This window comes from Seriola lalandi, unplaced genomic scaffold (assembly GCF_002814215.2).
Source record: "Seriola lalandi dorsalis isolate HSWRI2012SDOR001 ecotype SW California unplaced genomic scaffold, Sedor1 jcf7180002054758, whole genome shotgun sequence".
NCBI classification, from domain to species: Eukaryota; Metazoa; Chordata; class Actinopteri; order Carangiformes; family Carangidae; genus Seriola; species Seriola lalandi.
The window spans coordinates 554,759-570,614 of NW_019525311.1; the positions used below are offsets into that span (position 1 = coordinate 554,759).

Here is a 15,856-nt window from a genome sequence, read left to right on the forward strand (position 1 = left end):
GTCAACAGGAATTTGAGCTAATATAAGCCTCTGTGGTTTTGATGTATCCAACATGACTGTCTTTGTTGATATATGTAGTCATTGTAGAATTCCTTAAATAGTTGTGTCACATCTCATGCAGAGCAGATGGCGAGGTCGCCAGTTCCCCCGATGATGTCACCAATTCAGTTAATCTCTACATCTGTTTACTTCATTAGGGACATTTGCTCCTCGGCTGGTTTAGCAGTGGCTGGTCAGCTGGAGGCTAAAGCCACGTCTCCTCCTGTCCTCTTTGATTGATAATTATAAGGCTTGATGATAGTGCCTGCTCCGACTGTCTGGAGTCAAAACCATGAATTTGACTTTCCCTCTTTTGCCCTCTAGATTTGTAATCGCCACTATTTACCTCTTTCTGCATCCTTTCATCTTCTCATCGTTTCTTCCTTTGATGTCCTTTTTTCTTTAAAGCTTTGTCTTTTATTTGGTCTTTGCTGTGACATTTCAAGGAGGTAATCAGTGCTAAAAGGCTTTTCTAAATATGCCTCATCCAAAAACCTTTTTACACATGGAAAATATCAAGACTCAATCACTAATATGTTTTCTGAGATATGGCAGTTTAGCTGGAGTTTATGAAGTGGTTCAGATTGCATCTCATTTGTTGCTTTTTATGTTAAAAAAAAATGGAGCTAATAATCCACAGAGGTTGAGCCCAAAGATTCTCGAAACAAGCAAAGAAATACATGCATTTGGTGGTTTAAGGATAAGTGCGTGTTGCAAAGGACAGGAGACTGTATGAGCCTCTGTTGCCTGCCCCCCCCCCCCTCCACACACACACACACACACACACACACACCACCACCACCACCACCAGTTTGAATATTGTCATCGCCCCAAGCCCCTAAAATCCTTATTGAATTGTCTGCCAACTCATTTGTCTTCTATCTAATAATCCTGCCTCTTGCTGGGTTGGTGGCTTTGGGGCTGGAGCCCAATGATCCCCCACATCTTTCCAAGGTAATCAGCATGGACAGGAGTGACTTAGTGTGTGCTCTTTATTCGCTGGTTAAGGTGCTTTAAGAGATGATGAATGCTAATGTGAGAGCAATAATGGTTTAAGGACCTTGGTATTATATCATAATTATTTTGTATCCATAATCAGGGTTCATGTGGTCATGGAAAACTCCCAATAGGTTTTTAGAGAAGCCATAGAAAATATCTTCATAAACAGTTTGTGCAGTCACTCAGGTTTACCTTGTACCTTGTCTTGAATTGAATGATATCCAGTCAAGGTCCAGAAATTCTTGAGAATTTATATTGTATGCAAAGTGTAGACTGAGTGAAATAATATTCTGCATTTGATAAGGATTTTATGCTGTTTGAAGCTTTGAATAGAGGAGTGATGATTATGTGTGAAATGGTGGACCAGTTTAGCCTGTGGTGCAGAAATGTAACAGAACACAGAAAAAGTTCAGGCTTCTACTTCTGGCAGTTGTTTTGAAGGGCTGTTCGAATAACTATTTATAGCAGCATAAAGTGAGCTTACAGGCTGAGTGCAAAAGTTCTCTGAGTGGCAACATAAAGGGCAGGAGGAGTGAATGTAGGCGATATACATAAGGTACTGCATAGTGGAGGGAAAAGATTTTAACCTTCCTGCCGAGTGCTAAATTAAACCTTGATTCAAAATGACTCAGGCCATCTCACTTGAATGAGTCGAGGCATGACTTCTATGAGGAGGGACAGTCATTACCATGGTTGCTTCTGATGATGACGTGATAGGTACAGTCTGTCAAGTGCCATGTACAGAACATAGTGATGGTTGGAGAATGCAAACATTGATGCTAAACACTAGAATGCAGTTATAATCACCTTGTCTGTTGTCCAACAATTGTTTCATTGAGTAACTGCCTCCTTGCCCATGGTTGCTTCATCAGTTGATTTGTGTTTTGCAGCAGATGTAGATCAATGTGAATATCCACAAAAGTGCGAGAATACACAGTGTAACCCTTCTGAACTACTACTACTACTACTACTACTACTACTACTACTACTACTACTACTATTACTCAAATACACTGATAGCACAATCCCTGAAACACACTGAAGGAAAAACTGCTTTATGACTGCTCATATTCTAACACTCAGTCTCTTTCCTCCTCTGTTTCTTGTTCTCCAGGATCACGTTTTGCCACCTTCCCTTTCAGAGTAAATGGCTGTACGTGGGGACGGAGCGCGGAAACACACACATCGTCAACATCGAGTCCTTCATTTTGTCTGGATATGTCATCATGTGGAACAAGGCCATAGAACTGTGAGTATCTAATGCTCCAAATACTGGAGATGACAGAAACAATGATAAGTTATTGTGATTACAGTGACGATTTCGAATGTCATGACGATGACGATGGTGATGGTGTGGATGGCTTTGGGTCAGGCAGCACGTTGGGGGTGAAAAAATGAGTTGCAATTTACTAGCTTTGGGTGAATATGTGGATGGTTGTTTTGCAATACTCAGTAAAATAACCTTTCTGCTTGTTTCTCCGCACATCACACACATGCACACACTTAAATATAGGCCTTGTATTCTAAATTATTGGATGTTGAATCAATTTTGTGCTCATACTATTAAGGTTGGCCCATTTGTCGTTTGTATTCATATGTTAATGTTCGGCCACATTTAAGTTAACTATATTGTTACTTGCTAGACTGAACCTTTCTCAGTCATTCAGAACATTATGGTAATCTAGCTGTTCATATAGCAAATACAGCCATGAATTAATTCATATTTTAAAAAATATGTATTAAAAAATAAAACAAACAAAACTTGGTAGTGAATCATCTCTCCTACAACTTTGAGAAAACATATTTTTAACAGCCGGTTGGAGACTAAATGAGTTAATGAGATTAGTTAATGAGATGAGTACATGTCACAGTGCGTCACAAACTACAGGGAAAAAAAGCACAACTGCATTGCATCAACAGCCTTCATCCTTCCATCGTTGTAATGTTTCCAGCCGGCAATAGGCATTCACTCGTTGCATTATATGTCTTATAATGGCTCCTATTTGTGCTTAATATTACTTTCAATAGAAATTTTTAATAATTTGTTGACGTGTACTTTTTCTCTGTTGCAAGTGTTGTCTGCGTAGCTGAATTATGCTTCAGATTGACAGCAACATCATATATACAAATGGTGCTCGGTTGCATTGTATGCCCGTTTGTTTCTCTTGGTTTCACCCACCTACACACCATTCTTGTGGCACTACCCTGACAAGTCCCCTGCTGCAGTGTCAGTCACAAGTCACTCTCATGCCAAGCCATCTTGTTGCCTTGTGACAGCCCAAACTACAGTGAGCAGTCACAACACTGATGTGTATGTGTGGGAGGGCCCTCTACCAGTCATCACTAAAGTCTCCTATATTTAATGTTTTCATGTTTATGCGCTGTTAATGTTTTCTTGTTTGTTTTTTTTATTTTTACTATCATTATGTTTTCGAATTGTCTGCCCACCTGGATGCACGTCCGTCCGTCCGTCCCATTTTCTTGAATGTGATGAGCAAGGCCTTGAGGGAACGTGGTCGTTTTGGACTTTTGAATGTGATATCTCAAGACCACCTTGAGAGAATTTGTTCAGATTTGGCGCAGACATTCACTTGAACCCAAAGATGAACTTTGGTGTACAAAGTTCAAAGTTCAAGGTCACAGTGACCTCACGTTCTTGTGAGTGCAATATATCAGGAACGCCCAGAGAGAATTTCATTACATCTAGCACAAACATTCACTTGGTCTCAAAGATGAACTAATTAGAATTTGGTGGTCAATGGTCAAAGGTCACTGTGACCTCACAAAAAACACAAAAAAAAAAATTTGGGCCATTACTAACAAATTCATACTCTAATTATGACATAATTTAACTCAAATGTCTACAGGGATAAAATTAAGTGATGACATTTTATATCCAGAACTATGAAATACCTTTTAGATTCTTAATTAGCACATATCAGACAAAGATGGCAAAATAAGAAGTGCATTAAGTAGGGAGAGCACACAACCATTTGAACAATGGGTTTTGTACACTCCCTATTATGTTCTGTTTGAGCATAGATGATAATATATAATGCAGTCTCTGTTTTCTAACCGTCAGCACTCTGTACCTTTCTGAAGTGGAGTTCATGGGAAGTTGAACTAGTAGAGGGTGCATCGTCTTTCAGCAACACACAGAGCGACTGGGGAGTTTCATAGTTTGGCTTTGGAGGTTTTCGACCAAACATGAATAGGGATGAGGGGGGAATTTCTGTTTATCCTGCGGTGGAACACTGAGCAAGGGAGAACTCATCCACTCTTTCCACTGTGTTCAAACAGCATAGTGTGAGTCACATTTGGTGTGTGTGTGTGTGTCTACAACTGTGTGTGCATTTGTGTCATCACAGTGTTTGTTTGTGTGACAGCCACTCACAGATGCATTAAATTAAAACAAGCCAAAAGAATCTGTTATAGCAACAACTCAACTGGGGCCACTGTTCCCAAACAGGAGGGCTGGGCTCGCATTGAAATTCAAATGGGTTTGGAACATATTTAATGCACAATTTCATCTTCAGGAGATTCATTCCAAAATGAGATATAAAAATGAGATGCAGGGGGAAATGGGAAAACACAGCAGCCCAATGCACACTCTGCTGCAGTTCATAGATCCTTCTGATGAACAGAATTATGTTTATGCCTGGCATCATGTGTGCCGTAATCAACACTGGCATGTTTGGCATTTCTGCTGTTTAGATTGTAAAATAAAGAACACACTTAAATTAGTCTTAACATGCAAATACACTGCACAGAAATATGTGACAACAGAAATAGATGGCAACAACAACCCTGTCTCCTACATAACGCCATAAATTTACAAATATGGTTGGAAAGAAATGTAATGCTGCCTGGATTTACGTTTTGCTGGTGTTTTTTATAATTGTTATTGTAGGTAACTAAAGCATGGTCAACATTTTTATAGTAGGTTAGGCAATTCAAAGCATATGTGTAAGCTTAGGGAATGTCAAATGGTAAAATATGGAAAACTACAACATTGACATGGGACAAGACTTGTTTAGTTTTCCACTTTTGTAGTTGATGGATACCTGACCAGATATATTCATGCTAACCAATATGGACTATATGATTTCTTTGTTATGCCTCTACTGTTTGGTGCTGTTACACCTCATAAAGCTGAGAGACACTTTATTCAATTTTTTTCTCTCCCTCTGTCTATTCAGAAACAATGTCTTATAAACCCAGTGCACAGCTAATCCTCAATATAAAGTGATTTAGTCTGGTAGAGGAGGAGATGGAATTCTTCCTTAGTAAAATGCATATTCTCTTACAGATTAAAGGATTAAAAAATGAAGGAGAAGAGAGGAACCACATCCTAAACTCTGTAGTCGTATATTGTTGACTGTTGCACCAAAGCAAAACATAAATACTAAGTAGTCTTTTACACATAGAATAACAGCTCACAACATGAAGTCCTTACAACGCATGATAACAATAGATGAAAATACAGGAAGAAAAAAATTTAGGATGCTTGTTTGATTAAATGTCTTTGCCTTTTTTATTCTCGGTGAAAGAGACTGTGAGTAGACTATGGGCTGAATGGATGTTAAGGGAAAGAGACAATAAAGAGGGGGACCATGTAGAACATTTGTTTAATGTATATGACAAGTTTTTAATCTCCCAGCAGTTATGTTACTTATACGTCTTCTTTTATATCCATCCTACCTCTGCAACCGACTCGCTACTTTCTGCCATGCCTCCCTCCTTTTTATCTGTCCTGTTGATTATTTTGTCTTAGCTGTGATGGGTTGCCTTAGCTCCGCTGGTCCTGCTGTAGCTCAAGGTGTCTTTGCATTTGTGTTTGTGATCGCAGCAGCTGTGGTAGTCATGGCTAAAAGAAAAACCAAAAACATTCCTGTTTTCTCTTCGTTTTCCAGTTCCCGATAACATACTGTATTAGTTGATTTGCTTAGTCATTCCTTTATGACTATTTCATCCGTTCCATTTTCTGCCTCATGCAAGTTATGAGTAAAACAATACTTGCATTATATTCATTTTAGTGTTGTTATTTATGCAGAATACTGTATACACACCTCTTAATCTGTACAGTGAATGCTGGAGCTTTTCTCAATATGTACTCGGCAAAAGGCAGGGAAATTAGGCTGGTTTTCAAATCCCCTCAGCCACAACAGACAGGATTGTTTGAGTGGGTTTTTGGCTTTGTCTTTGAGGTGATTTGGTAACATCATTGCTAAACAAGGACAGGGACAGTAGTACTTCTGATGACGCTTTTTAGACTGACTAATTTCCTCATTGGGTTGTTTAACAGGGCTATTATATCTCTGAAGAGAACCCCAATCATCAAATTAAGCTTGCTGCCCTAAACACTTCAAACTTCACTTCACCACCATTTTCATTTCCGCTTGTTGTGTAGATATTTTTCTAGTATAAATCATCCCCACTACCGCCCCCGTAGACTTGGAGACTGATGAACACATAGACAATAATCACAACAAACCATCCATTTATTTCATGAAATGTTTCTAGACATAACACAGTGATAAAAGACGGAGTTCTTGGAAATCCAAGTAACACATTCATTGTTAGGTTTTGTACTCAACATTACAACACAAGTGATGTAATGTTTTTAATGTAATGTACACCTCTAAAGGAGTATTAGAGAAGCAATCATATATGAGGAATGGTAATACAGTTGGTTTATTGTTAATTACCATAAATTCTTTGTGACAGAATCAGTAATGTAAGAATGATGTTTCATACAATTCAGCAGTACGTCTACAGCCTCACAACTTTCCAGAATATATTGAAGTAAACACAAATTTCATCAAGTCAAGTCAATTTTTATTTATATGGCAGCAAATCACAACAGAATTTATCTCCGGGCACTTCATATAGAACAGGTCTAGACAGTACTCTTTATAATATTTACAGGGACTTAACAATTCCCACCATGAGCAAGCACTTGGTGACAGTAGCAAGGAAAAACTTCCTTTTAAGAGGCAGAGACCTTGTACAGAACCAGACTCAGGGTGGGCAGAGAGAGAGAGAGAGCGTGTCAATAATCGCCAGAAAAGTTCTACTTAAAGGGTCACAGGCCACACCCCCACCTTACTTAGTAGCCTGAGCAACATGTGCATTAGTGTAATCAGTAGGGGAAGCTTCATTAAGAGGTAGCTAGGTTCACTAGCTCCACGACGATCATTATTCCCTCATGATTGAGTCCATTTCCTTAAGTAATTAGTAATTCAGCATCGTGTAAGGTTTCCAAAACATCGCAACATGGAATGACAGCAGCCCTCTTACGATTCTTTGTGATTTGGTCTTAGTAAATTAGGAGATCGACAGACAGACAGAACACGTCCTTTAGTTCAGTTTCTTATCCTGCTCCTTTTTATGGTGGTAAATAGAACTTTTGGAGTCAATGAGGGAGCGAGGCAGGAAAACGGGACACGCTCGCTGATTTGGTCACTCCTCTTTCTCTCTCGCTCATAGGATAGCGTAACATATGAGTGGTATGGCAGGGGAGGGAGACAGTCTCAGTGTTCTCAATCTGACTGTGAGGCTGATGGTCTGCACACTGTTTACCTGAGTAGATGTAATTTCTAAACTAGCAGACTCCAAAGCCACACTTCCTATAACCCTAGCAGGCTGTCTAATCTCCTGTGACCTGCTGAACACTAAATCCCTAATGTCAAACCTGACGAAAACACCTGTCTACATTTCTAGATGAAATAGCAGCGCCTACTCCATTAGGAGGTAGTAGCAGGTCATGGCAGCCCCAGAAAGAAGGCCAGTTAGCCACAATGATAAATCCCTGCTCGCGACAATGATCAGCCAGCCAGCGGTTCAGAGAAAGTAAACCTACTGTACATTTACCCCACATGGGAGACCAGACACTGTTAAATTGATGCAGTCTCATCTTTCTGGCAAACTCAAACATCCTGGCTTGGCTAGCTTTCGTGATCTCTGACTGCTTCATCCTCACATCATAAGTGCTGGCATGGATAACAATGTTGATATAACTAGAGCTGTGGTGGAGTGGGTTTGGGTTCCCTGCTTTTCCCTCCATGATTCCAGCACCCGAAGATTATGTCCGATTTAAATCCGAGGCTGTGGCCCCAGGTATACAGTAAACGCTGTCTGGTGACGCTTAGCTAACATTACAGGTGATGGAGACCCCTGTAACTGGCGTCCATTGTTTAGCCCTGGTAGCGGAGGTGGAGGAAACACGCAAGTCATCAGTGAATTTTTTCTTATAACATTTTGATTCCATTTTTGTAGTTTTCAAAGACTGGCCTTGTTGGCTTAAAGGCAAACTTTATTAGGAGTCACTTAGTCAGTCAATAACTCAACTCTTTTCACATATTTGATTCCACAGTGCGAAGACTTTCTTCAGCAAAAAAAATGACCTTCACATACAATAGCAAGCCTTCGCCCTCAGTTACAGCCCACTGAATCCGAAATTCAATAACTGCTGCAAATATTTTCTCTCCAACAACTTCTTAACTTGTTTTCATACTAATAAACTCAGTCGAAAAGAAATTAGTGTTATCAACGGCAGTGTGTGTGTGTGTGTGTGTGTGTGTGTCGTGCAGCATGGGTTTGTTGATGTACAACAGGAGCTGTGGGGTCAAAAGTGTATATGCATGTTACATCAGAAAGTGTGCGTCAGCTTATTGTATTATTTTGTTCTGGATGGCTGGTGTAGCAAGATTTGCTTTTGGCATTCACCGGTTGTGGCACTTCACCGATTGGACAGGTGTGTTGCGGATGGTTTGTTGCTTCTTACTGCTGAATAAAATGTATGGAGAGCTTTCCGCGGTTTCATGTTTTTATCACCCTCCGGCAGCAGGCAGAACTAAATGTCCCCTTCTGAACGTGTCAGTCACACTTTACCTCAGCGTCCCAGATCAGCTCACATTTCAGCCGTGATGCTAAAATATCATGATGCTGCTACAGTGAAGTTAGCTGGTCACCAAGTGGCCTTTGGAAAAATGATTTTCTTCTGCTGAAAGTTTTGGTCGGAAACATTTGATTATCCAAACCATGACATCTGCATTCGTCTAATTTGTCGTGATCCCATTATTGACAGATAATATGGCTCACTAAGGCAAAGTATTCTCCTGAGTCTTCTCATTTGGAGGTAAATCCAGCTGCATTCTATATTTCCCAGCGGTGGAAGAAGCAGTCATATTAATCTTACTTAGGTAAAAATAGCAATACCACAGTAAAGAAATATTTTGTTACAAATAAAAGTCATGCATTCATGACATCCATGCAAGTATTATCAAAATATATTTAAAGTACCAAAAGTAATAATGTGTTTTTGTTTATCTTTTGGTTTATAGGAATTAGTGTAGTCAAGCTCTTTTGGTTCATTTTCCTTTTTACTTAGAAAGTAAGTTAGCAACTCTGTTAGGGTAGAGTCCTCCTTTTGTTACATTTTGTTTTTGAGTCGAGCAGCATCTGTTTTGCCCTGGTCCCCTCCTTTAGTTGTCCTCTCACCTTGTTTGTGCCTCCACAGTTACATAATACATTTTGCTTTACCTAAAACACCTGGTTTCATGTTGCTTCCCTTTTTCCCCTAACTGCAAACAGGGGTCGTAACATGCATATTATATTATTGGCTTGTAATCATAGATGCAATAATATGTACTGTACATCTAACCCTTTCATGTTGCAGCTGGTAAAGTTAAGCTAATAAAATAAACAAAAAAAAATGTTGAATAATGTAATACATCTTTTTTTGTTGTTGCTTATATTTTGTATTTTTAATCTGAATCTGTAAAGTAACTAGCAATTTAAATTATCAAATTAAGTCAAATGTACCTTAAAACTGTGCTTAAGTAAAGTATTTCACTCCACTGATATTTTCCTCTTGGTTTGGTTAATATAACAGTAATGTGTAGAAGTTTAACTGTGACATGGTGCTGATGGTCAAGTAACAGCAAGAATTTTTGTGCAGTTCTTCATCTCTGTGTTGCCTTATTTGTTAATGTGTCATGTAATTCTTGCGTCACCACAAAGGTATTGCATTATATTTAACTGCCAACCTGTTAGGGCCTGTACTGTTATAGTTGATGATGAATTCATGAGCAGTAAGGTTTTTTTTTTTTTGTGTGTAACAGTTTATTTAATTAATGCAGTAGATTGTTTGGAGGAAATGAATTGGAAATTACAATTATAACACAAACACTTTAAAAAATACTATCTAATATTATAACATTTGGTTGTTGTTGCTCCCTGCTGAAAGGCATCAATGTTTTCTTCAGTACAGTGCCATGCTACTTAGCATCATGTTTTACATAGTATGTTTTTGTATGGGCAGAGTAAAACTGTAAAGTTACTCATTACTCTTTGTTTACATGTACTCTCCAAACAAAGTGTAATCGTCCTCTTCTCCTCTCTCTTATCTTCCACTCTCATCACAGATCAACTAAAACTCATCCAGGACCTGTGGTTCATTTGAGCGATAGCCCAAAGGATGAAGGGAAGGTGAGTAGGTAGATAAAAGAAACACCGGCACAACCCTTTGGTTCCCCCTTGGTTCCCCCTCAAGCACCAACTCTAACGTTACCACATTGTACAACATTAAAGGCTCTCTCCTTTTTCCTTCCTCTTTGCCGCTTGTGAATCTTGCTTCTCTTGTCTTTCTAACTTCCGTAATTTTTTTTCTAATTGCTTCACCTCTCACTCTCTCAGCTTTTCTTTCTGGCCCACTGACAGAAAAGGATTCTCTCTATAGTGCCCCTCCTATTGATGCTCTCATGTTCTTTTTCTCTGTCCCTCGGGTGTTCACATATACACACAGAAGAAAAGAGGTGTGAGGCGCCTGTAGGTAATATCCCTTGAGGACCATGGAGCTTTTCAGGGTCATATTGCAGTCAAATTGGAAGGAAAAGTGGCAGGTGGGGGTTGCTGTAAAAGAGCGGTCATTGAAGACCATATTGATTTTCCCAATGGATTTTGCTGCCGCTGGGTCAAAGCAGTCTTGACAACCTGTGAAGACATAAGAATGAGACGCAAGATTACAGCTGCTGTCTCACACTGTAGTCACACACTGCAAGGAAAGACAAAGTGCTGCAAGTAGTATGAAGAAAAGTAACTGAGGCATTAATGTTACTAACCTAAAAGACTATCAATAGTTCCTACACTTGTTTTTATTTCTCAAAACCTTTGCATCTTGTGCTTCATATTCACTCCAAGTTGTGGTAAATAGATAGTCTACAGTACAAGTTCCTAATTATGACTAGAAAAGTAAATCTGACAGCAGGGAATAGATATTAATACTTACAAAATTAATTTTAATCATCTGTGCTCTGCAAGAAACAATATACTAATAATGATAAGCTCTGTTGCAAATAATGCTGGCACTTTTGCTAAGCTTAGCCTTACAAGACATAATCCAAAAACAGGTCTGACTGTGTTGGAGAATTTCAGGATATTGTAAAATGAAATGTAAGGCTGTGACCTAGTGTTTAAAAAAGTGTTTTTCTCACACGTGGTTACACATCAGTGGCCGCTCGCATTCACTAAGAATCCATCAATGTTGGCATCACAAATGTTCTTTTACACTACAGCAGAATTTATAGCAGCAAAAAGGAAAGAAACAATTGACAAGGATGAGTGGTTTCTTAGGACCGACTGTGCAAGCTCCCTGGCCTGTTATGGACACCATTTAGTGTATATAAGGGTCTGTCCATCAAAAACATGTTACTATATCTCTGTTGGATGTGTAACAGGTTAATTTTATAAACCACGGGTGAATCAGACCTGTGTTTTTATAAAATAGCTGAACAGACAGAACTACAGTGATAAGTTGATTCATTGGTAAGTTAATCTGCAACTATTTTGCAAATCGTTTCAAATAATCAAATTTTAAGCAAACAATATAAAACATAGTTTCAGCTTCTCAAATGTACATTATAGTACATGGTCTTACATTAGATTACTTTTGGACTGTTGGGTGGACAAGAGACAAATTGATGACACAAACCTTGGGCATTGTATTGGGTATTTTTCACTGTTTTATCGAGTTGTTTATCGAGTTCATCAAAAAAATAATAAGCAGATTAATTTATTGTGATATTAATCCTCAGCTGCAGCTGTAAAAGACTTTTTCCCATCAGACATAAGCAGGAACAGAAAATGGTGTAACTGATAGCAATTATAAGTACGTCTTGATGCGTTAGTCAGAATTCATAATATAATATCATGGCTCAAGTTAATTGAATACAGCTATTGTAATATTAATATTAGTGATGCTAATGCTTGTGGTGATATTTCAATGTATGAAAAGGTTTTCTGTGCAGTGAAAAAATCACCTTTTATTCAAAAGCACTTTCTCTACGTCTTGTAATATGTATAGTTTATATAGTGTGTGTTCTTTATGCATGTTTTACAGGATATCTTCATTCCTTTTACCTGTTTATTTACATTTGTGACTGTTGTAGTTACTAATGCTGAGCTTTGGGGTTGCGGAGGAGCAGGTTTTCCTTTTTACTTCACCTGCCTACTTTTTATCTTAGGTTTTAAGATGTCACACAGTCTTTCCCTCTCAGCAGGAAAGTTGTCTCCTCTATTCTGCCTTACAGGCTGTGCTCCTGCAACATCCCTCTTGATCCCTGTCCTCTGATCTGTGATCAGATTGTTTCAACTTTACTCTCTCCTCCAATCCTGTGTGTGAGGGAGTGAGTGAGTGAGTGAGTGAGTGAGAGACTGACTGACTGACTGACTGACTGACTGAGTGTGTATGTGTGTAACTGTTTTGTAGTGTGTGGGTGTGTTTGTGAAGTTTTCTTTTTGTAAGTGCATGTGGGAGCTCTGTGTTTATGGGTGCCTTTTTTCAGCAACGGTTATATATAAATATGTGACTAATATGAGTGAGAAGGCATTAGCACAGGATTGTGTGTATGTGTACAGTAAATCAATAAATCTGCAATGCATGCCAAAAATCGGCCAATTTCATTTGTAGATGATTAGTATCGGTGGCAAAAAAAACATGATCGGAGCATCCTCAGTATCTATGTGACTGTAAGGAAAAACAAACCCCATGTTGAAGTGATGTCATGTTAAGGCAGAAAGCAGACCCATGCAGGTGGTGAAATAAATTGTCTATATGTTCAGTAAAACACATTTAAAATCACACCTAACTAACCATGAAACTCACAAGAAGGGTAGCTGAGAAACTGCCATCACAAACAACTTTGTCTGAATAAGAGCACTGAAGGCTTAAAATAGGAAGGAGGAGTAGGGAAAGTATTTTGGGAGGCCACAGGCAAAATGGCTCCCCTACATTACAGCAAAGAGTGCAATTACATAAATTGCATTGGTACTGTTGATGCATGCTCTGCTCTTATATCTCTCATCACTTCTTTATTTACCATTCCTTGTCATTCCCCTCTACAGCTGCTCATAGGGTTTGAGAGCGGGACGATTGTACAGTGGGACCTCCGGGCCAAGAGGGCCGACTTCAGAATCTACTATGATGAGGTGAGCTCCACTATGCACTGCTGTATCAAGAAACTCAACAACTGAAGCGGAGGAGCTGTCAGGTGAAACAGTTTTTTTTCTAAAGCGGTCTAGTCTTTCATAGGCAATGTGTTACTCTGATATTAAAGGGGGCATTTTCAGACACTTTCAGTCTTCCTTGGATTATAATATTAATGAATTTTCACTTTTTTCACTGTTCTCCATGGGGATGCCTTTTCATAGCAGCAGGAAATAGAATATACAGTATGTGGTATAATTTTGAGTGGTGGAGAGCAGGAAATTGCAACAAAAATGAGTTATGTTCACACAGAGGGTGGTGCATGATTGATGTTAGTAGAAATTTACAAGCCTTCCATGACACCTTACCTTGTGAGGCTGCTGGAAAGGAATCCATCTTGCCAGGCTCCAAGCTATTTGCTTCAATCAGCATCCTATGAGGGAGGATCTACTGGCAGCTACGGGTGGGTCTTGGGTGTTACGACAGGAAGAAGCTACTGTTGTTAACAACAATGGCGGCTAACCCTAAAGAGGTTAGCATAGATGCTGCTACAGCATCAGTTATATCAGAATCAAGCGGCAACCTCTGAGGCCGAAAAATGAAGCCAACACAGAAGTATGAAAAACTGCAGTTCTTCAAATGGCCACTTGAGGCTGGTTGCAAAAGCCAGTCATTCCCATTGGCTCCCATGTTAAAATGCCCAACTTTAATAATAATAAATAAACGTGTTTACAGCCTGGTACAAAAAACTGTTTCAGTGTCTATGGCTAATTTCCTCCTTCATGACAACTGTACGGGGGGGGGGGGGTTTTATATTACTGACTAATATTAATGCTTACAGTTCTACACAATTAAGGGCGTGGCCCTTTGAGTGATATTTGGGTGAGCGTGTGCTTGCCACAAGCCAGCATTCACCGAAGTCTTAGCTACACACACGCCCCTCATCTGCCTATTTTTGGATTAGCGGGGAGTTTGGCGGGGTTAGGTACTGGTGAGATGGCGGCAGCGAAACAACCCACTCCGAGCTTCAAAACCACTCATACACAGTATTTTAATACAGTTCAATTTCCAATAGAGCTGTTCTCATTTACATGTTTTTCTGTTTCTGTTGTCAGACAACAGAAACGAGTTTGAATTAGACTCTGTCATGCGAGCAGTAGCCTGGCTTCTCAGTCCAGAAGCAAATTTTTTGTACCATTCAACGAGTGATTCTGCTCGTCTGCTCCACTGATCTTTTTTGAATCACACATAGACCTGATCTTTATTATATATATTTAACGTGAGGTTGTATGAGGTGGTCATGCATAGCCAGTGTATTACCTGCAGTAGATTTGGATCAGTGGCTGCCACTTATGAGAGGCAGCTGCGAACATGCCACAGTAGCAGAATGATGTGTTACTGTGCACAGGGCCAACAGAAAAAATGTGTTTTAGACACGTTTAAAAACACCCACAGAAACAGTCCAATATCTGTTTAAATGTACGCTTCCTGTAGAATTCTTTGAGCGCGTCATGTTCCTGTCAAAACAGCACTTTGCTTTGGGACAACATTTCTCACAACCGCTGAACTACCGTATTCCTACAAACAAGCGCACCTACAGCACACTGTATAATGCCAAAACCACAGGTTAGCTGAGTGAATCAGAAAGAGCTAAACTTCACTTTGTTTTGACAGGAATATAAAGTGCTGAAAATATTCTAAATGAAGCGTACATTTAAACAGATATAGGATGGTTTCGGTGGGCGTCTTTGGAAAGTGTCTAAAAGAGTTCTTTTTTACTGGCCCAGTGCACAGTTGCACATAACTCTGCTTCTGCAGCATGCTGATCCAAACATACTGCACTGACTATGCATGACTCCCTCACACAACCCCACTTCAAGTAACCCAAACTATACCTTTAAGAGTCTCCATGATCTTTTCACCTTTCTCCCATCACTTAGATTAACCTTTTTCTTTGCCAATACTTTGTATCTCGACACAATGTTTTCGTCTTTGATCTGCATCAACTTTTTTTATTTTCAACAAGGTGGCTTTGTCCTCAAGCGCTCTATTTCACTAGCTGTTTGACTGCATCCAATTATTGCTAATTGAATAGGAGTCAGTAATTGGAGGACCCAGGCATGTTCATACCAGTCCAGACTGCCTCTCACAGCTCTCACAGAACTGTCAGCTGAAACAGGTGAAAACTATAGTGTCTGTTGTCATTTAGCAGTAAGCCGTGTAACGTAACATAAGAGGGTATTTTTCATGCCTAAGATGTTTGGTTTGGTCTAACATAGTGTGTAGTATACCATTCCATTTTTTTTAGCAGTTGCCAAAAATACAACTTGG

General features: G+C 39.4%; 1 protein-coding gene across 2 annotated transcripts in view; it reads left to right on the forward strand.

The window, feature by feature from the left end:
* Positions 1-15,856, forward strand: part of stxbp5l (syntaxin binding protein 5L) — a 135,705-nt gene that overhangs the window by 70,297 nt on the left and 49,552 nt on the right. For both annotated transcript variants that reach the window (XM_087178941.1, XM_023424892.2), the window contains exons 5-7: positions 2,153-2,287; positions 10,467-10,530; positions 13,444-13,527. In XM_087178941.1, the coding sequence (XP_087035067.1) occupies positions 2,153-2,287; positions 10,467-10,530; positions 13,444-13,527 (283 nt within the window). The remainder of the gene's footprint in view (positions 1-2,152; positions 2,288-10,466; positions 10,531-13,443; positions 13,528-15,856) is intronic.